The sequence below is a fragment of the Corvus moneduloides genome, chromosome 9 (assembly GCF_009650955.1).
Source record: "Corvus moneduloides isolate bCorMon1 chromosome 9, bCorMon1.pri, whole genome shotgun sequence".
Classification (NCBI taxonomy): domain Eukaryota; kingdom Metazoa; phylum Chordata; class Aves; order Passeriformes; family Corvidae; genus Corvus; species Corvus moneduloides.
Genome location: NC_045484.1, coordinates 23,757,837 through 23,777,847, shown reverse-complemented (window position 1 = coordinate 23,777,847; position 20,011 = coordinate 23,757,837). Strand labels below are relative to the sequence as shown.

General features: G+C 46.4%; 1 protein-coding gene across 3 annotated transcripts; it reads right to left on the bottom strand.

Moving 5' to 3' along the window:
• Positions 1 to 2: 2 nt before the first annotated feature.
• RAD54L (RAD54 like) lies at positions 3 to 18,434 on the bottom strand. Of its 3 annotated transcripts, XM_032117681.1 has the most exons (18): positions 18,350 to 18,434; positions 18,136 to 18,225; positions 16,981 to 17,100; positions 16,173 to 16,233; positions 14,474 to 14,609; positions 13,629 to 13,698; positions 11,174 to 11,462; positions 10,628 to 10,752; positions 8,758 to 8,908; positions 7,477 to 7,603; positions 5,281 to 5,355; positions 4,742 to 4,872; positions 4,532 to 4,642; positions 4,265 to 4,388; positions 3,869 to 3,947; positions 3,584 to 3,763; positions 2,000 to 2,163; positions 3 to 870 (listed from the first exon to the last, which is right to left on the bottom strand). In XM_032117681.1, the coding sequence occupies exons 1-18, from the start codon at positions 18,350 to 18,352 to the stop codon at positions 669 to 671; spliced, it is 2,238 nt and encodes a 745-aa protein (XP_031973572.1). In that variant the 5' UTR covers positions 18,353 to 18,434; the 3' UTR covers positions 3 to 668. The 3 variants fall into 3 exon arrangements, with proteins under 3 accessions (XP_031973572.1, XP_031973573.1, XP_031973574.1); XM_032117682.1 differs by lacking the exons at positions 16,173 to 16,233; positions 18,350 to 18,434 and having other exon boundaries at positions 600 to 870; positions 18,136 to 18,224; XM_032117683.1 differs by lacking the exons at positions 13,629 to 13,698; positions 14,474 to 14,609; positions 16,173 to 16,233; ... (1 more) ...; positions 18,136 to 18,225; positions 18,350 to 18,434 and adding an exon at positions 11,963 to 12,078 and having other exon boundaries at positions 600 to 870.
• Between the last annotated feature and the right edge of the window lie 1,577 nt (positions 18,435 to 20,011).

Below are 20,011 nucleotides of genomic sequence, written 5' to 3'. Positions count from 1 at the left end.
TGTACCAAACTGTGAATTTTATTACTGTCATGTAATGTGATCTCATTAAAACACTGCTAGATCAGGGGATCCTGCCCATAACAAATCAAGTGGTTTTAGAAATGGAGTTACTGGAATAGAGCCTTGCTTGCATGATCTTTCAGGCCAGATGTTCAACATACAAGCTAAAAATTTTTTCCCTTGTACAAAATCCTCTTGTTCCCAAGTAATCAGCAAGGTTCACATTTCACAGCAAAGTGGATCCTGCAAGTTTTGATCAGCAGCTGTAAGCTGGAGCTGTCAAGGAAAAAAACTTGACTGCACATCAAATGCTATAAAACCTGAAGACAAAACCTGGGTGAGTAGAAGGCACAGACACCAAAGGCCTAGAGTGAACCAGTGCTAAATCTGATCAAGCATGGAAGGTCCCGTTATTCCCAGTTCCCATGGGGGTGTTTTTCAGGCACACAATACAACAGGAGAAAAAAAGCCATGGACTCCTTGCTGCTGCAGTAGACTGAACACTGCCAAGGGCCTTCCAGCCACTCCGAAGCCATACTGTTCTGCTGTCCCACGGCCACACAAAGTCCAGCATGCACAGCTGCCCACTGTCCCTTTCCTTGAAAGGGATCAAAGTGAGGCAGGCTGCCACAGAGCCTGCCCTTGCCCCCATAGGGGACAGTAACCTCTTAGGGAATCCCTCGCTGCTCCTCATGGGAGTGATGATGGAAAGTGAAGGTGACAGCAGCATCCCATGCAGCCTTCAGCACAGAGTCCTGCAGGCCCCGCTTATCGGCGCAGTGGTGCCACTGGGACAGGTCCGAGGTGCAGTCGGAGCCGTCGGGAGGGGGCCGGACCTGGTGCCCGTTCACACAGCGGCGACACTTGATCCTGCAACAAGGGCAGTGCAAGGGCAGTCAGTGCACGGCTCCTCTGCTGCTTCAGCACAGGGGCTGTTTAAAACTGCAGCCCCCTAACGTTTGGATTAACTCCACTGGAGCTGGATTGTCAGTTTCTGAATTACTACTGCATTTCATTTAAACACACAACTACCTTCCGGTGTGTGTGACAGATAAGGAGTGACTCGCAGTTTGAAAACCTGGGGTTCTGTTTCTAATGGCAGTTGCTCTTCATGTTTGCACATGGTTAAATGGTCCAGCAGGACGCAGAGGAAGTTCAGGAGGAGTTTCTCTTAAAAGGTGTGGGATGTTGCTTAAGGCAGATCTCAAGTGACTGCTGCTGTTAGTATTGCATCAGGACTCCTGAATTCAAAGAGCACACCATGCTCCGAAACACTCCATTCTGGCTCCCACCACAGCCACCACGATGTACTGAGGCTGTTTTGGAGAGGCCCTACTGAGCTGTCACTTCAGGAGACAAAGAGCAGCAGCAGCCCTGCCAGCAAGGGCTGTTGCCATGCAGAATGGATACCTACCCCGAGCTAAGCTTTGAGTCAGCTTAAAACTAATCCCCTTCACTTCTTGCCTGAACTAAGAGTCTTAATTTTCACAGTGAAGCATTTTCCTGCACTCCCTGTCCTCTCTTTCTGGTGGCTATAATACCACAGGTCTCTGGGCTGGGGGAGAAGGGCAGACAATGGAGAAGAGGATTCTTTTAGTTCCCAGAACAGCTTTATAAATTCTTAGCCAGTGGAGAAGGCCTGGTATGAAAGCAGTTCAGCAGTTAGAGACCACAGACCACCAGGAAGAGAACAGCAAGGAAGAACCAATAGGCTCCACCAATTTGAACAGTTCTGATCAGTTTTTTCATTAGCTGCAGTATTTCAGTCTCCAAAACGGGCAGCTACAAGATAGTTTGCTCACCTGTCCAACCAGCACAGCTTTTCTAGACAACAAAAAGGGAGGACAGCAAGAAAGTGCTCATGTCTAGGTGGTTAACAGCTTCAGAAGCAGAACCACTTGAGGCTCACTCTCTGGACTTCCTCCTGCTGCCTGGGAAACCCCTGAATTACACAATCAAACTTTTGTTATCCCAGCCATTAGTCATTCAGAATACTCACTTGTCATGGGTGTCACTGGTGGTGGTCTCATTCAGCGTGAAGAGCTCCTTCAGCTCCCCAAGTGAGAAATGCCTTTCTACATCCTGCTCTTCATCCACCACGCAGCTGCTCAGGGCCTTCTTGTGGGTCTGGCGCTGGAATATCTTCTCCTCTATGGTCCCTGTCTACAGGTGAGTCAGAGATGAAGCACAGTTGGAACACTGGTGTTAAAGCAGCACTACACTGGGAAGGTGTCACAGATCAAACAGCACTAAGATGTCAGGATCACTCAGTGCCTCGCCAGTACAGGTAACAGGCAAGTTTTAGTAGCTGCACTCCAACCACGTCTGTTTTATTGCAGATCTAACCCAACTCTGCTTGTCTTTCCCTGTGGCTACAGAAGTGGATCCAGTGGAGATATGGATGAGGAAGAGGTGGAACTGCCACTCGTGGCTAAAGGTCACACACTGCACCAGGTTGTGCTGACAAGAAGGAAGGGAAAGGAGCTGAGCAGCTACAGCTGCTCCCTGACAAAAAATCCCAACCACAATCTCCCCAAGAAGCAGCAACAAGGTCTAGCCCTGGGTGACACCATCAGCACTATTTGCTGGTTCACCCACACACGGATCAATCACATCCTGTCTGGAGGGAGATGTCTGCTTCTAGAGCAGATGTGCAGAAAGCTCAGTATGCTACATTTCTAAGGCAAAAATCTAAGAGCAACATGTCTGTTTTGCAAACGAATGTGTACCAAGGAGCAGGGTGATTAGTCATGATTTGCAGACTGATTTCCTGTTTCTAAAAGCAAAGGAGCTCCCTGCTTCCAAGTGCAGCCAGGTCAGAGAAGAACTCCATTAAGAAAAGATAGGCAAAGAATGTCTGTTTTCTCAAAGTAAAAATAATAATTGACCACGGAACCCAAACTTACACAAAAAAAAGAACCAAAACCAAAAACCACACACAAAAAAAACCACCCAACAACTTCCCCCTCCCAAACAAAACAAAAAAATCCCACAGTCTGAACTAAAGAGAGAGAGGTGAACAAGGGCAGAGAGGGGACACTTCTAAGCAGTAATCACTACTGGCACTGCTGGACAAAGTGTTAGAGCAGCCTGAAAAGATTAGTCTCCTTCATGGTTTTCCTCTACAGAGCAGCTATCCCACCTGCTCACTGGCAGCTCATCCCAAATGCTGCTGGTAATTCCAGGAATGTACTTGCTGTTTCCTAAGTACACGTACACCCAACTGAAACAGACTGCAGCCTGGCTGAAAAACAGCAACTTCTGCATCAGCCACCCCATGAAATTAAAGAAGTCAGATGCCTAAATGACTTCAAAGGAACATCTTATCTGCAAAGCCACAGTTGTTTCTATTTCTCAGAAGCCAGCCACTGCTAGAAACCAAGGGCTGCAGTAATGACCCTCCAGCTAGAACCTTCATGGTTTTCCATGGCAACACATCTAAGGGCAGGAAGCAATTAAGTTCCAATCAATTCTGGTCACCAACACAAAAGAGTTCTTTCCCTTCTGGCCCCCATCAGAGCAGCTGCAGTCTGGGCTGGCACCCAGAGCTCCATGCTGAGGAGGGGAGAGGAGTTTGCCTCACCGAAAGCAGTCGGTAGATGTAGCACATCTTCTTCTGGCCATCCCGCCACACGCGAGCCATGGCCTGCTCGTCGTTGGCGGGGTTCCAGTCAGGGTCGAACATCACCAGTCTGTTGGCCCCAATCAGGTTCAAACCACAGCCACCTGCTTTGCTGCTTAACATGAAGATGAACTCGGGGCTCTGCAAAAAGGCAGGCTTGGATTAGAGCACAGAGGCAGCCATGCTTTTACTCACAGCACTCGGAACTGGCAGGAGAGCTGCTCCCATCTGGCAGGTTCTACTCACCGAGGGGCTGTTGAATCGCTCCACGATCTTTGCTCTCTTTTTAATGGACATGGTGCCGTCCAGGCGGACATACAAATACCTGGAACAGACAGCATTTACTACAATCAGACTGCTGCTATCTTTAGAGCATCCTACTTAAAACAGAAAAATCTGTCACCATCAGCCTTATAACAACAGAATGGGCTTTAGAAACGTTAGCAGAGGGCCAGAGACTTTCTGCTGAGTGACCCCAGGAGACAAAGCACAAGCCACATTAGTTCCAATTCAGGAACACCTGAGCTACAAGACAGATCACAAGTTCCTGCTGATAGAAAGTGTAGAAATAGCCAGTTCTTTTACAGCATAGGCTACAAGTCAAATCTAGCAGGATTAAACCAGCAAAACCCAAAGACAAACCTTCTGCTCCTGCAGAGCTTTTCAAATAGATCCAGTGTCTGAGTGTAGTTAGACACTAAAACCACCTTGTCATTACTGGTGCTTTTGGTAACAGCAAGGATGTAATCCAAAACCAGCATCTTGCCTGGATAAAAAGGAAAGAAAGAAAAAGCTAGAGCAGAATTCCCAAATTCCAGATCTTGTAGGGGGCACTTGGTAAGATGTTAGATACAGTCCCATGGTTGCCTGTGTTAGGCAGCACATCTGTACTCCTGAGTTCCACAGTACCTGAAAGCTGGGGCTCCACAGATTTGGTGCTGTAGCCAGCAGGGAACAAGTCCAGGGCTCCCATAAATCCTTCTTCCTCTTCCACACACTTATCATAGATAAGAGCAGGATCTGGAGAATAAACAGAGCTCAGAGACTGTGGTGTGCACAAGGGAGACCCAAAAAAGTTCCACCAACAGTGCAAAACCCAAACCCAAGTGAACAACTCACGATTACAGAGCTTCTTCAAGGAAGTGATGGAAGAGAGAGATGAAACACTGATTTTGCCCTCCTTCAGCTCCTCCACTGGCTTGGCTTGCTTCAGGAAGTTCTTGTACAGCTCAGTCTGCAAAGGTGTCAGTCTGAAACACAACAAGAGCTCTGCAGCCCCAGTCTGCAGCCAAACAAAAACCCATCCTGCTCAATCTACACAGTTCCTTTCAGCTCAGCTTTTTTGGCTACAGCACAGACAGCTTAGAGCCCCCAAGGCTGCTGGTAGAGCACTGCTATCTGCCAGAGCTGGAAGAGAAGCTTGCAGAGACTGCACAGCCCAGGGCTCTGCCCTACACAGCTGCCCAGAGCTCACCAGCTGGCTGGCAGAACCACCAGTTGTGGGCTGTGGCTTCAGGAGGAAAAGCAACATTGCCAATGCCTACAACATCATTCCTAGAGGGAAGCAGTCACCACAAGAATGGAAGGGCTTTTTGCAATTTTTCAGTCCTTCCTACAGCTTCCACTATTTCCCAGACACAGCAGATGCTTTTTGGTACCTGCAGCAGACCACCTGTTCAATCTTCACTGGCAGGTATTTGGACAGGATGTCTGAAGTTCTCCGGATTAAGCACCTGCAGGGAGAGACATTACCATCAGATGCTTGGATGACTCTGTTTTATCACTACTATTCCTCAAGTGGTCAACACACAGTCCCTCTGATGTCTTCTCTCCATGGGTCTGTGACTGTCCAACACATGGCAGAGGCCAGACACCCACCACCCACATGTATTACAGGGCCTCATATAACCCCCTGTCTTTGCAAGGCTTCCAAACGTGGTTCATGAGATTTGGAGGGATCAGACATGATTCCACCTACAGAGCTCAGTCACAAGAGAATCTCTGCTCTTCCTTAGACTACCAACAGCATTTGCAATTTGAACTACAACAGACCAGCAGCATGGACAGCAAACAAGGACAGGAATCAACCACCACAAACCGGGGGCATAACCCAAAGTACAGGCAGGCAACTCCCCATTTAATAAATCAGTAGCCATCCTTGGCCAAGATGGGCTCATTGCCTGGCCCAGGATTCCAGAAAAGGACATATCTCCTTTGGGGCTCTGGAAATGCCCCATGAAGCAGTTTTTGCCACACTTCGGGAAGGTGGAATGGACTAGAAAAAGTGCTGAGCTGAGACAGAGTAAAAGGTGCAGAAACCCAGTTCTGCCAGGAAGCATCAAAAATATGTTACAAAACCTATAGAAGAAAGACAGCAGGGATATATGACAACCCCAAAATCAGTCAAAGGCTGGTAAATAAAGGAATAATCTGGTCTCTGAACCCATAAGCAGAAGGATGAAAAGTAATAGGCTTAAACTGCAGTAAGGAAGATTTATGTTACACATTAAGAGCATTTTCTAACTGCAAAGAGAGCAATGCCCTGGAAAAGGTGTCCTAGGAAAATTGCAAGGTCTTCAGTGCTGGGTGGGGATTAAGAGATGGTCTAGGTCTAACACCTTCTACCTTAGGACAGCAAGACTGATTAGATGCCTTCTCCAGCACCCTTCCAGCCTTACATCCATGATTCTATATGTCTTTGCATCACTGTCCCATTTGCAATTCCTACCAAATTCAACAGATTCATCTGCCACTACTTTTGTGCCTTGTCTTCCCTATTTGTGTATCACGACTGTTGCACAGTAAAGGGAAGGACACAGACCTCAACAGAGCCAGGCACCGGCATTCCTGAACACACTTTTACACCCATTTTCCATCAACTATAAAAAGAAATAAATGCACTTCAAGAAAGAATAAGCTTTTCTCCTCCCAACCTTTCCTTTTCCTTAGGCTTCTGCAAGCTGATCTGAGTCAAGGTCAGGACTGTCTCTATGGAGTGACTATACTCAGTGTGAAATTTAATTTACCATGACCATAAACTGCAGGATTGTATTTGTGATGGCTGAAAAAGATCAGATTAAAAAAAACAAAACAAAACCAACCAAACAAAAACCACCAAACCAAACCCACAAACAAAAAATCAGATAAAGAACTGAAGACACCAGCAGTGCTGAGAATTCAAGTCTTTTCTAGAACGTTCTTAGAGACAGCCAAGCAATTGCCAGCAGATGTGGATAAATTGGTTGTATTCATGAAAAAACACCAGGTTAAAACAAATACCACAAATCAACCAAAGATAAATAAGACAGCGCTTCACATGACAGAGGTGCTTCTTGAGGATCAGAAGTCCCATCTCTGACACTTGTAGTCTCCTATCAGCCCTACACAGCCAACACAACTATTAAAGTGTTAGCTGGACTCTATTGTGACTTGGGCAATCAACAGCACAACTGAGTGACATTCCTTATTCTCCTTCTGCTACTCAGCATCTGGGCTGGATGGATCTCAAGTCTGATCCAGCCCAAACTTGTAGTTATCTTAAAATAAATAAAAGGATGCTGCCTGATTATTCAGATCCCAGGAAAAACAGAAACATAGGAGTCAAATAATAATTCAGTACCTGAGAGTACTGCTTGGGGGTGACTGCAGCTGACTGTGCCATGTCAGTACCATTTAGCAGACAAAAGCTCCATGCTATGTGGATTTCTTAGGCAATAAATACTTGCACAATCACTTGCTGAATAGATGTAACAGGCAAGAGAATTCATTACAGCTACTGTAATTTGGAAAGATAGCAGGGCTTATGCAAAGGGCTTATGCAAAAGCCTTGCAAAGAGAAGAGGGATGAAGTTCACCTGTTCACAATACTGATCAGCTCTTTAAGCCTCTCTTCTCCCTTGTGTCGCTCAGCTTCACTTGCATCTGCATCTCTTCCTTTCAAGATGGGCATTTCAAAATGTCTTTTAAATTCCTGTGCAGTTCCTGTATAAAACAGAAGTGAAAAGGTGACAACTACTACCAAAGAACCTTTGATCAGCATCCCACAGCCCCAGTTATCACTCCCCAAGCACAGAGCCCAGCAGATAAAACAAACCCTCATCCCATCCATAAGATTGTTTTTCGTTCTAGCCAGGAAAGACTCCAACAAGGCAGGCAAATCAGTACAACAGAGAATCATTTTGTACTCTAACAACAGTGCAAAGCCAACAGTTACATGATTTTACTTCAACAGTTAGGCACATACTGCTTTTGCTCACATTCCAGTCATACTTTTATTCCCAGATTTTGTCCTTGCAAACAACAGCACAGGCATTATCTGTGCCTGCTCTAAAATTATCTGTAATCAGTTGCTTATTACTGGCCAGAGGCTGAAAGTGGGAAAAACACCTACTGAGTACATGCAGCTTTGCTGCAGTAGTTACACCATTAACCTCATCTCAGAAAGCACGAGCTGCAAGTACAGGGAGAGTCATCTTGCCCAAAGTACAGGTCAAGGGGGCCAGGTAAAATCCCATCAGCTTCCTGTAATAACTACCCAAATTTGAAGCACATGAGAAAAGCAGATGTAGAACATGTACTATCCCATTCCATCCTTTCCTTGAGAACATCTGGGGGCAGAACAGCTGAACGGAAAAGATTAAGCCCAAATTCTGCTTGCAAGACTAAGAATCTGATGAATTATGTTTAACTAGAGTTGTGCATGCACTGGAATTAATGAGAAGCCTCTTGGACTGAATGCCCAACAACCTGAGACAATCATGGGTGACGAGTTACAGCAACAAAGAAATCATTTACAGTAGTACTCAGTTTCACATTTTTATTTTACTCTGATTCCCCTTCCAAAACACCTGTTAAACTGGTGTACTTTGCTTTACAACCTTGTTGAAACAGATCAGATGAGACACGGCCTCTAGAACAGGGCACCCTGACCTAGGCTTTCCGGTTACAAAGAGGAAGAGACTAAGTCTCATAGAATCACAGAATGGTTTGAGGTGGAAAAAACCTTGGAGATCATCTAGTTCCAAGCCCCTGACATGACTTTTCACCAACGTCTCAGTTGTTGCTTTTGCTGGCATTGAGAGAAGCCTGGCCAGCACCTGCCCCTCCCTCACATCTTCCACACATTGATCTCTTACCCAAGATGCCCGAATTGACGAAGTGCACCAGGCTGAAATACTCCAGCAGGTCGTTCTGAATGGGGGTGCCTGAGATAAGGACTCGTCGAGGTGTGTTTAAGCTGTTGAGAGCCTGGTAAGTTTGGTTTTCTGAGTTCTTCAGTCTATGGCCCTTTGAAAAACAGAGAAGAGGAATAAGGCTGATAAATCCAGTGGCCCTGTTAGGAAGCAGCTTGGAGAGCCTCATCAGCACTGATAAAAAGCATCTCACCACTTTTCGCATTCCTGGTAGTGGAGTAAGTCTTGCAACAGACTTGTTTCAAAGACAAGGATCTAGTGCAAAACCTGAAGCCATTATGTGAGGGAACAAGACATTACAAGCTTCCAAGACCAGGAATATCTGAGCTCCACCCAGACAAGAAAGTCTACTATGAAAGTAACAACCATCGCACAGTATAACTCTAGGAACTGTTTCCTACTCAAAGATGGGAATGTTTTCAGCTATCAACACAAGCACTGAACTCTGGACCAGTAAAACTGCACCACCCAAGGTCAAGATCACAAGCCTCTCGGACCACCTATGTAGAGGATTGCCAGACCTTTGCACACTAATAAAGAGAGATTCTTCACCTCTTACAGGGGTAATCTGAACACAGGTGCAATTTCTCATGCCTGGGAAGAGAAACTTTATTAGCATCTGAGTGCTGTGTAGGATAAAGCACAAGTGATAAGAGGCTTTTTACGAGTGCCAGACAGCACCAGAGGTATTTATTGGAAATATACAGAAGCCACATGGCCAAGGATGTGGGTTCCCAGACTCCCTAGGTGCTGGTCCCATCCCAGGGGCACTGAGAGGTGGGGGCAGTCACAGACTGGCAGATAAAAGGTTTATGGGAGCTACATTTCTGGGGATACTCGCTCTGTTTAAGCCTCTCTCTGGCAATTACAAAGCCAAACCACTGGGTGGCACCGCCATTTAATTAATCCTCTCAACCCCTGCCAGGCCCCAGCTTGATAGTTTCAAGGAGGCAGAGGACACTTCCAAAGCATCTCTGGCTCGCACTGCCTATAACCACAAGTAGGGAATGACAAATGAAAAAACAACTCAATTTTGGCCATGTGAAAGCAGAGCTTGACAACAAAAGCTTGGCAAAGCTCGATCCAGTGCGCAGGGAGTCAAGCCAGCCCCGTCTCCTCTTGAACAAGCAGCATGAGTAACTCCTCACCCAGCTCTCCTACCTCTGCTCCAGGCATGAGAGTACAGAGAGAGGAAGAAGGTCGTGCCATGGGAGCATCCTTCAAACTCGCCCATAAGCACAGAATGCCAGATATAATGGCTGACAGCAGCCAACACTACTCACAAGAGCATGCTGAATCACAGAATTATTTAGGCTGTGAGAGACCTCAGAAGCCTCCAGTCCAACCTCTTGCTCCAAAAAGAGACAGGTTAAAAATTACTGTGCAGAACATGAGGCCAGGCCAAACAGGAAGTACTTCCCACTTTAACAAAGACACACAGCAATGAATGAAAACCAGTAAGCCAGGGCACTACCCAACAGAGTCAGAGACAGGCATGGACCTCCTTTCTGGTACATATTTCACATGGAGAGGGCCCTAGTAGTAGGACCTATCAGACACCTACAAGTGGACACAGTTACCACCAACTGGATTTTCTTCATATCTTGGCTCATGAAGACACCATCTCCCATTTCACACTCACAACAGTATGGTTGATTTTATTACTTAGAACCTCTGAAACACCTGAATGGGTGCTGTCCACAGCCACATCTTATTTCCCACTGTCCAGTCGCTTTTTAAGAAAGCAGATCCAGTCTCACCCAGATGTTGAGAAAATACCAGGAATGGATTCTCCTTAAAGGTGCCCCCATACCTCATCACATATGACCAGCCCAACACTGCCCTTCTGCAGCACCTCGGCGTGGAGTCGGAAGGTTTCATAGGAGATAATCAGGATGGGTGAAGGCACTCGCAGGCCACGCTGGTTCATAAAGCCAACTGCAGATGGGAAGGGAACAAAGGAAAAAAAAAAAAGAAGGATGAGGAAAACGGGTCAAACAATCAAATATTTTGTCTTAAAAATCTAGGAAAACCCTTCCATCCATATATACCCATTCTTCCTTCCCCAAAACTGTTCCCATTTCCATGGCCCTTCTGCCTCCTTTCCTGCCTTCCAGCTGGAGCAAAATAAGAGCACTGGGACTACTATAATACCTGACTAGATTTGGATTATGCCAAAAGATCAACTATTACCAAACATGCAAGGGTCTGATCTAAACATGTAAGTGGAGAGACAGCCATCAGTGTGCAGAGATCCAGTGACTACACGGAGATGTTCACATGAGCTGCTGCAGGCTTCTTCCAATGCAAGATTTTGACCTCAACCAGCCCAACGCACAGATTGCAAACATTTCTGTACCTAGTTTACGGTCAATCTCTTCTTTGGAGCCTCCATCAATGGCCAGTGGCTGGATCCTTCCCCCCAGCCATTTCTCTACTTCATTGTACCAGTTTCTCACCAGGCTGGAGGGAGACACCACCACGGCTTTCTCGATTTCGGGCTTGCAGTCCGGGCTTTGCCGGAGAAGCGTCCACATGAGTGTGATGCACTGGAGAGTTTTGCCCAGCCCCATTTCGTCTGCCATGATACAGCCATGGCTCCCAGGGATCCGCCGGCTCGTCACACAGTCCCAGAGGAATTTAACTCCCTGCCAAAAAATTGTTCTCTCAGAGCAGGATGGGGACATCAGCAGAGCGACAATTTCATTACCACAATGCACAGGACCAATAGCACAACAAACAGCAGATCTGTGTAGCACACACATCCCTGGGGACATGCAGTGTTCTAATGAGACAGAGGGAAATCACCCGAGGCACAGCTAAAATGCCACCACATCTGGAGTGGAACAGCATTACCGGTGCCAACATGTACCTCATAACATGCATAAAATCTCAGTACATTTTATTTGTACAATTATAACGAGCTTCCTAACATGAATTCCCAGAAATTTCTACCATTGGCTGCATTAGACAGGGTCTGGCCATGAACTAACATGCATTAATCATTTCAAAGAGGTTTATCATCTTAACAACACCCAATCAGGTAATTTTAAAGAATCAGAGTGAGTAGAGTTGTTTCTGCTGCCCGATTAATTCCCAAAATACCATCATCAGCCTTCATCACTTCTGCTTAGAAGCAGTGACTCACCTGGGGGCTCAAGGTCCAAAGCAGATTTAGCTTTAGAGAAGACACAGGGCTGAGGTTATAACCCACGTCACATGGTGGGAGAAGAGCTCAGCTCTGCATTAGGCTCTGACACATCACTGAGACAGATAAAGGGGGGGGAAGGAGGGGAAGGGCAAAAAAAAGAGAAAGACAAACTGCAAAATGTTCATGTAGCATGTGATGACAAGAGAGTCAGAGAAAACCAGGGCATTGTGCTGGGAAGGTACAAGCTACCTGCATTGTGCCAACGGAGCAGGGAGTGTGGGACACAAGCTAAACACAGCTGTAAGGATTCACTCCTCTCTACTCCACTATTTAGGACTTGAAGATGGAGCACCTTGACTTGCACTTTCAAGTTCTTTTCCTTCTCTCTTTCTTAGGCCTTTAGTTACAGGTTAATGGAATTTATTTAAGCCAGTTGAACATACATGAAGTTCATTACTGGCTACATGACTTCATTTGGCTGCAGAACCAGTACCTGGGCAAAAGTCACAATAAAGTTGGAGCAGAGCTGTACTACCATTTAGGAGCATCAGCTGAATAAAGCAGCATAGGAATCTTAGCATGCAGAGACCTATTAATCAGACTAGAGCAGAAACTGCTTTATCATCGATATTTACCTGGCAAAAAAAAGCGTGCCTAGGACACCAACATAACTTTGATTACTTGACAAAAGCACCAGCAGGCAGTAGCTTACCCAAAACCAGAGTGCCTCCAGCTATGTAGCCAGAGATGAGCGTAACACTGAGACACAGGTTCAGTACCAAATCCAAGATAAAACTACAAGCCATGAGCAGCCTACAATGCTCTCAGACCCATCTGAAGATCTCCCGAGCAGGGAGACATCCAGCTTGACCTGCTTAGCCTGCAAGATCAGCAATCACAGCTTCCATCTGTGCTGCCTCCAGGCTTAAATGATAATATACTGCATCTGGGATGAACTTCGAGCTGTCCAGAAGCCTATATCAGATATTTGGAGAGTTGTACCCACTGCTGCCATATTATAATGTCGCACATATTTACAACATAAAATGTTTTTTGGCAGTCTCCACTATCGAATTTCAAGTCTGCATAGGTCAGGGACAGCTCACACCTACCAAGAGCAGCCTCCAAACAAAGCACACTGAAGTAGGAACCTACTCTCCACTTTGCTGGGAACCATGGTACCAGAAATTGGAGCCTCAGTGCTTCCCGGCTCAGGGACTTGCAGATCCAGTCAATTCTGCTGAGCAGTAAAATGGTGGTGGACAGTCTGCCCTGCCTGACTCAAGACTGGGCTGCAAAATAGTTTATTGCAACTATGTCCCATCACCTTCCACACCAAATTCCACCCAGCAGAGCTACATCTCCAGACTTCAAGGTAAGTAAAGGCAGGACTTTCAGCCCTGACTCTTTGCTTGAAAAGGGACAGGGAGTATCGGCAGCATTCAGGCCTCTCAGAGGATGCTTAAAACAAATGTTTCACTTTGTATTTGCAACAGACTGGAGTCTGTTAGACTGTCAGTCTGTGAGGTCTGTGCAAACCTGTTACAACTCCAGCAGAAGAACTGCGGCTTTTTGAAATGGACCAAATCCTCCAGCCACATCCTCAGGTCCCAGTGGAAAACTTAAGTTCTCTCTGACCTTTAGGTCCTAGTGGAAAACTTACTTCTCTCTGATGGGGTCGTAAAACACGGCTGAGGACAGGATCCACCACAACATGGACAGGTGCCTTGTCCCTACAGGAGGGAGTCAAGAAAGAAGAGAGTGTGATTAAGGAATTCGGCACATGTTTAGGTTTTGTTAAATCTCACTGTTATACTGAGGACTCCCCTGTGGCACAGGCGAAGCAACTTCAAACAAGAAAGTGAAAAATGGATTAATTCAGCTTTGAGAATCAAGTTAGAGACCGACCCACAGTCTAAAACATCAGTGAAACCATGTATGTGGGCTGTGGTTAAAACAAGGGTAGAATGTGGTTCCGAGACACAGTTAAAAAGTCAGTATTATTTTTCTTGCTTCTGTAACAATATTGTAATTGCATTTCTGGAGAGAGAAAACCCCCTCTCTGTCCATGAAGATCCAGTTGACAGCCTTTTTAAGTTATAACAATAGCACAAAAGAAACCACCTCAGAATAAAAACCAGTAGGCAGCCTAACATTTGTCAGTCATGTCCCTTTGCTTGTCCTTAGATGCTGATGTTTCCTGACACACGTCTAAGCCATAATATTTTCTAAGCAACTTCTCCGTATGTGTATGCTCATTCCCTGCAACAGGTTTAAATTTTTGATGCATGAGAGATGGAAAAGTCAGTGAAAGAACCCGAACAATCCAGCATGGGTACATTCCTTCTTTGATTGTAACCACACCTGAACCAATCCAGGCAGAATACTTGGAATCAAACTCCCCCTTGATGTTCAGACCCCAGCTCAAACACATTTGGGAGAAAAGCACATAAACCCACACCCAGAAAGAAGCCAGAGCTACAGCATTCATGCCAGGTGATGACTCACTTGTCTATTTTCAGCTGGTCATGGGCACTCAGCACCGGGGGCTCATACAGAACCAGAGCTCCATCCTCAAATGGGTCATGGAGAGGACTCCTCACTCCCGCCCGTTTGACACCCAGCGAGCGCAAGCCCAGGGGCCCTGAAAGCAAACAAAGGCACAACTCAAACAACAACATCTTCCTGGAAGCAAGCAGAGCCTTGCAGCAGAGTCTGATTACACTTAGGAACAGTGAATTAATTGGGTGCTGGAGTGGAGGTGCACGCACAGATGGTGCAGACAGCAAACCTAAGCAGGGCCATTGTTTGGCAGCACTCTGGAAGCACACAGTGGGAAGCTCAGAGGCAGGAAAAAACAGAACGAATGAACAGAGGCAAAGATGGAGCAATGGCACTGGTTGTTCTAGATTTTTGAAAGCCAAGGAGGGTTCCAGAATGTACATCTCAACAGCTCAACAAATACACTCCTACATATAGAATAAGCTGGGTGAAATCTTCTTTTGGGGTCACCTAACCCAGTCTTAGCCAGTTGTATCTTTGATGCAAGGTCAGGAATTGATCTTTAACAGTGACAAAATTCTACAGTATCACAGTCAGCATCATATTGTCACTACCTGCTCTGGGGTATTATTTTCTCTCTGCTGAGCAATAGTAGATGTTTGGCCTTGGAGCCAATTTCTGTGAAAAGTAGAAACCAAGCATGAGTCCCTTTCCCTAGTACTGTATTTTGATGTCACAGTTTTGAAATGGAGATGAACACAACAACCTACATAGAAATCCCTTTTCTCATCAAAACTCAGGCAACTGTGCTCCCAGGATTGATTTTGCTTGAAAAAGATTCAATCAGTCTATTTGTCCATTGTTCGCTAAAGCTCCTTGCAAAACAGAAGTGTATCACAAGCTGAGGCAGCAGTGCACACACAACAAGAAAGAAAGCACAAGAAACAGCCACTTTTCCCAATTAAGAGACTGAGGTAACAGCCACAGAAAGCCGCTTTGCCAGTTACAGTTCTGTTTGAGCCTCCTGACAAATCCGCTTCTCCAGAAGCGAGCTTTGCCAAACTCTTTTGGGGCTTGTCATTCCATATTCAGTGGCTGCTTAAAAACATTTTTATAACAAAAGTTTGAGTGAAACTGGTTGATCTGCATTCGTGTTTTTAAGCTGGAGGGTGAAGGGGAAGCAGGGGACATGAAAAGGCCCATTTGTTTCCAAGATCTTATGTTTCACTGATTCAAACCAGCTGACGCTTTGAACTTCAAAATGATCTTGTTTTGAAGATCACCTTGAGGCTGAACACACCAGGCCAAGCAGAAATAAAACTGGCACATACAATCTTTTTCACCTCAGCCTTCTGTCTGTTAGCATCATTATTTAAATGATAAACCTTCGTGGCTTGGAATTCATTTTGCTTTTGTATTTGTGATATGGTGTAAAATCTCCTGGCAGTACATCAAATACATAGCAGTAAGACTACAAAATCCAATTCTGAAATGTAGGATTATCCAAACTAAACACTAGTAAGAAATATGAAGACTTTGCTAATATGCCAGTATTTTTCTTTCAAAATTAAGTCAGGATTTCTGGAACATATGCATCAGTGCAAAAAATAACAATAATCCCCACAGATATATTTGACAGGCCTAAGCATCATCTGTTTTAATCAAGTCAGCCAACATAGACAATCCTTAAACCTCCTCATCTTACCTTTATAATTTGGAATGGGGACTTTGAAGGGTTTGGACAAAATGCTGCGGATAAAAGCCTCCTAGGAATCCAGAAAAAAAACACATTTCAGAAGTCTGAAATCAGAGATTGCTCAAGAGAGCAAGTCCAGGACATTTTTTGAGAACTCAGTTTTGCCAAGTACTTGGAGTCCCTCTATTTAATCTACTCAAGCTTCAACTCCAACTACTTTCAAGACTATCCAAAAGGAAGAAAGTAACAATCCAGCACAATTTCCTCCACCAGTTCTGCTTTTCAAAACTGTTTTCCTTTGGGTTTTCTAATACATGAAATTGATTTTTCATAGCTCCCATCTTCCTAAATCCACTGGTTTTATTCACTTCTTTAAAAGCTATTGCTTTCCCCTGCCTTGGTAATTCAGTCAGGCAACTCATTTCCTGTAAAGGAGCTGGGTTACCATTGCAGGAACATCCGTGCTGGATCAGCAAGCACCCAGCCAGTCCAGCATCTGGTCTCCAGTAGTGGAAGCCCAGAGAGAACCAGGCAGGCACACAGCATTTGACCCACCTGGGTGGAAAGCAACTCACATCTCTGGGCACTGTCCTTCACCAGGGCCCCATGGAACAACCTCACCCAGGACTTCACTATAGGAAGTTCTCCCCCCACACCTCCATCAACATTGAAGGATTGGAGCTGGCAAAAAGCCTCTCCAAAAGACTTTGTGTGTGCGTGGCACTTCCATAACACCTCTGATTAAATGGGGCCATGAAGGCACTTGGAGTTGGTTGCTGAGTGAGCTCTGTGTGTGCCAGCAGCAACCCCCACTCACGTGCTGACTGCTGTCCAGGCAGTGGGGTCTGTTGGTCAGCTGAGCCAAGGGTTTGCGGAAGGGCGACCTGTAGCATTCTCCACTCTCCGTCTCACTGGCTGCCTTCTGCCTCTTCCGGCTCTGGAAAACAGAATCGCAACTGAACAACTCAGGGGCAGCTGGGGAGAGCAGAAGATGCTCTGCTGTCACACTCAGTAAGCACCAAAGCACACACTCCATCGCCCAGGCAGCCGAGCAGCTCTGAGCCCACACAGCCATCACTCACCCCTGCTGCCAAAGGGCTCACACAGCAATGCCACCAAGGTCACTGCGCCCTAAAGTTTAATTTATATGAAGCTTAAAATATTCTCCTAGTTAAGAAAATAACTACCACCTTCTAACCTGTAAAAGGGCAGGCTTGTCCACACTAAGATTTGTCCTGTCACCCAAAAAAAGCAGAATTAAGAAAAGGAAAGGTCAGTAGCATGGAACAAATGACATCAAAGTCCCCAGAGGCTCCATGGCACCTGGTGTTATGCAGGTGAAAGGCCTCGCACTGAACCCTACATTTCAAACACTTAGAAAAGCATGAAAATAAATGTCAATGATCTGTTTCCTGATTTAACACATTCCTCTTCAGCGTGAAGCATGGTTTCAACCACCTGCTGGCACAGAAAAATGGATTTGACACAGAAAACATTAGGTGAGACTCTTTGACCTGTGTGACATAAAACATAACTGTATACTAGGATTAGGGCTGGGACTAGTGGCTAAACGAGGTCTTTACTGTTTCTTACAGATAATCGGTGAAATTGATCCTCCCGTGTCCTGTTACAAAAAGATGCAACATTCTGTCTTAAACATTGACCTATTCCTAGTTACCCAGTCACCCTTCCTTTCACACAGCACTCGGAAGCTCTCACAGGAAGAAGTTTTCCCGCAACCACGACGCACCACCTGTACCCAACGAAGCTCTTCCACCAACCACACGCCGAGACACAAAGTTTTACGGCAGCATAAACCGGGGGCCTGATGCCAAGAGGATGAGGGAAGGCTCAGGCACCAGGGAGTGACTCGGATGCAGCCCCGCCCCGCATCCCCCTGCCCACGGCTGCGGGGTCACACGGGGCCGAGAACACGCACACACCGAGCCACGTCCCGGGGCCCCTCGCTCACCGTCGGGGGTCGCCAGTCCTCCTCCTCCTCTTCCTCATCTTCATCGCCCGCCTTCCTCTTGGCCAGCTGGCTGGGGGCCAGGCTCCTCCTCTGCAACAGAGACACAACACACACACACACATAGAGTGAGGGGCCGGGAGGTTCCCAGCACAGACACCTCCCTTCCTCCCCCCCCTCGGTCCGGTCCCGTCCGGTGCCCCTGCCCCACACCCACCATCGCCTCACGGGAGCGCGCGGACGCGGTAACAGCCCGCGCTAACGGCCCGCGCGCGCCGCCGGCGGGAAAAGCGCCGGGCCCGCTCCGCCCCCCCGCCACAGGCGTGGCCAAGCGAGCACCGAGCCGCATCGACCCGCTCGGGGCTCCGCGGAGGGAAAAAAGAGAAAAAGAAAAAGAAAAAGAAAAAGAAAAAGAAAAAGAAAAAGAAAAAGAAAAAGAAAAAGAAAAAGAAAAAGAAAAAGAAAAAGAAAAAGAAAAAGAGAAAGAAAAAAGGAAGGGAGGGAAGGGAAGGAGGAAAGGGGTCACGGCAAAGACATACACTCCACTGCTTTTTATATATATATATATATAGATATATGTGTGTGTGTGTATATATGTATCAATAAGAGGCTTGAGATTTATCATTAATTTCTGTGTCAAGCAGAGCTGTTCAGAGGGGGACTGGGAGAGAAAATGGAAAAAAAAAGAAAAAGAAAGTGGGGTTGTTTGGTTTTTTTCTTTCCAAGAAAGATCCTGCCAGGTCTGTTCCCTTCACACAAGGGTAGCGCTGGCCTACAGAAGTTGTGCCACAGGAGAGTCAGGGTGTAGGGAAATCAGTCCAAAGGAATATGCAATTAAGCCATTTCTTTCAGCTCTTCAGCAGCTCGGGTGCTGGCAGGGAGATGAAGGGAGCTGTCTCCACACAAAGGTGTGAAGACGAGAGTGTGGGCGTGGCTGCAGAGAATCCTGGCAGCAGGAATTACAGCCCTGGGTGTTGTCATGAGCAGATGGGTGACCCTTGGCACCTCGGAAAGAGCAGTGCAGAGGGAGAAGCTGTCCCTTTAGAATTTTGTCTCAATTTGGCACAGTTGTACGCTATTTTGCGAGCTTACCTGTTCTGACAGGTTTGCCTTTACCTATATTTTATGTGACATTATGGCTGACCCAAAATCTCTGCATATGGGCCAGCATAGTTTTTTGCACTCATGGAACAAAGAGAAAAATCCCTTTGGAGCACCCTAAAGGGTATTTGTGAGACTCCAGGGCAAAAAAGCAAACTCAGGGCAGCAGCAATTTCGGCACAGATTTGTTTTCCTTCAAAGAGAAGGGCGGGCTAGTCCTCAGGAAAGAGCGAGGCTGCTGCTGTTCCATGGATCACAGCTGACATGATAAATGAAGGCTGGTGCTCACCAAGCAATTTAAAGGACAGACATTTTACAGGGTGCAAAACCGCAGCATTTTGAAGACACACAGCTAAATTATCCTTCTGGCTACACAGGGAAAACCCCAAACAACTGAGCCAAGTCCTCTGACACATGCAGTTAACCCTTCCATTGCTGGGTAGGAAAGGCATCCTCATCAGGATGAGATTCCCACACAGCTTGTGGGGAAGAGGTGCTGCTCACAGGCCTCAGAGCACATCTCCCAGAGCCTGTGGGTTCCTGGAGGCCTCAGCAGCTGATAACATTAATAAATCTTGAGAAAACTGACAAATCTCTAGATGCTGTCCATGGAGCACCCGGGGACAGGCAGGGAGTGAAATGTGGCCTTCAGTCCAGCAGAGCAAACATATTCAATGCCCTGCAGCTCTTGAAAGGACTTTGTCTTCTCTTCCTCCTCCAAGGAGGAAAAGGATAAAGGGGAGGATGGGTTTCCCCTCTGTTGGTTGTTTCACTGGTA

Excerpts from the sequence above, each read along its gene's own strand:
- RAD54L (XM_032117681.1), bottom strand. Across the intron at positions 4,643-4,741 it reads CTTGAAGAAGCTCTGTAATC|ATCCTGCTCTTATCTATGAT; the intron begins GTGAGTTGTTCA and ends TTTATTCTCCAG. Across the intron at positions 4,389-4,531 it reads TGTGGAGCCCCAGCTTTCAG|GCAAGATGCTGGTTTTGGAT; the intron begins GTACTGTGGAAC and ends CTTTTTATCCAG.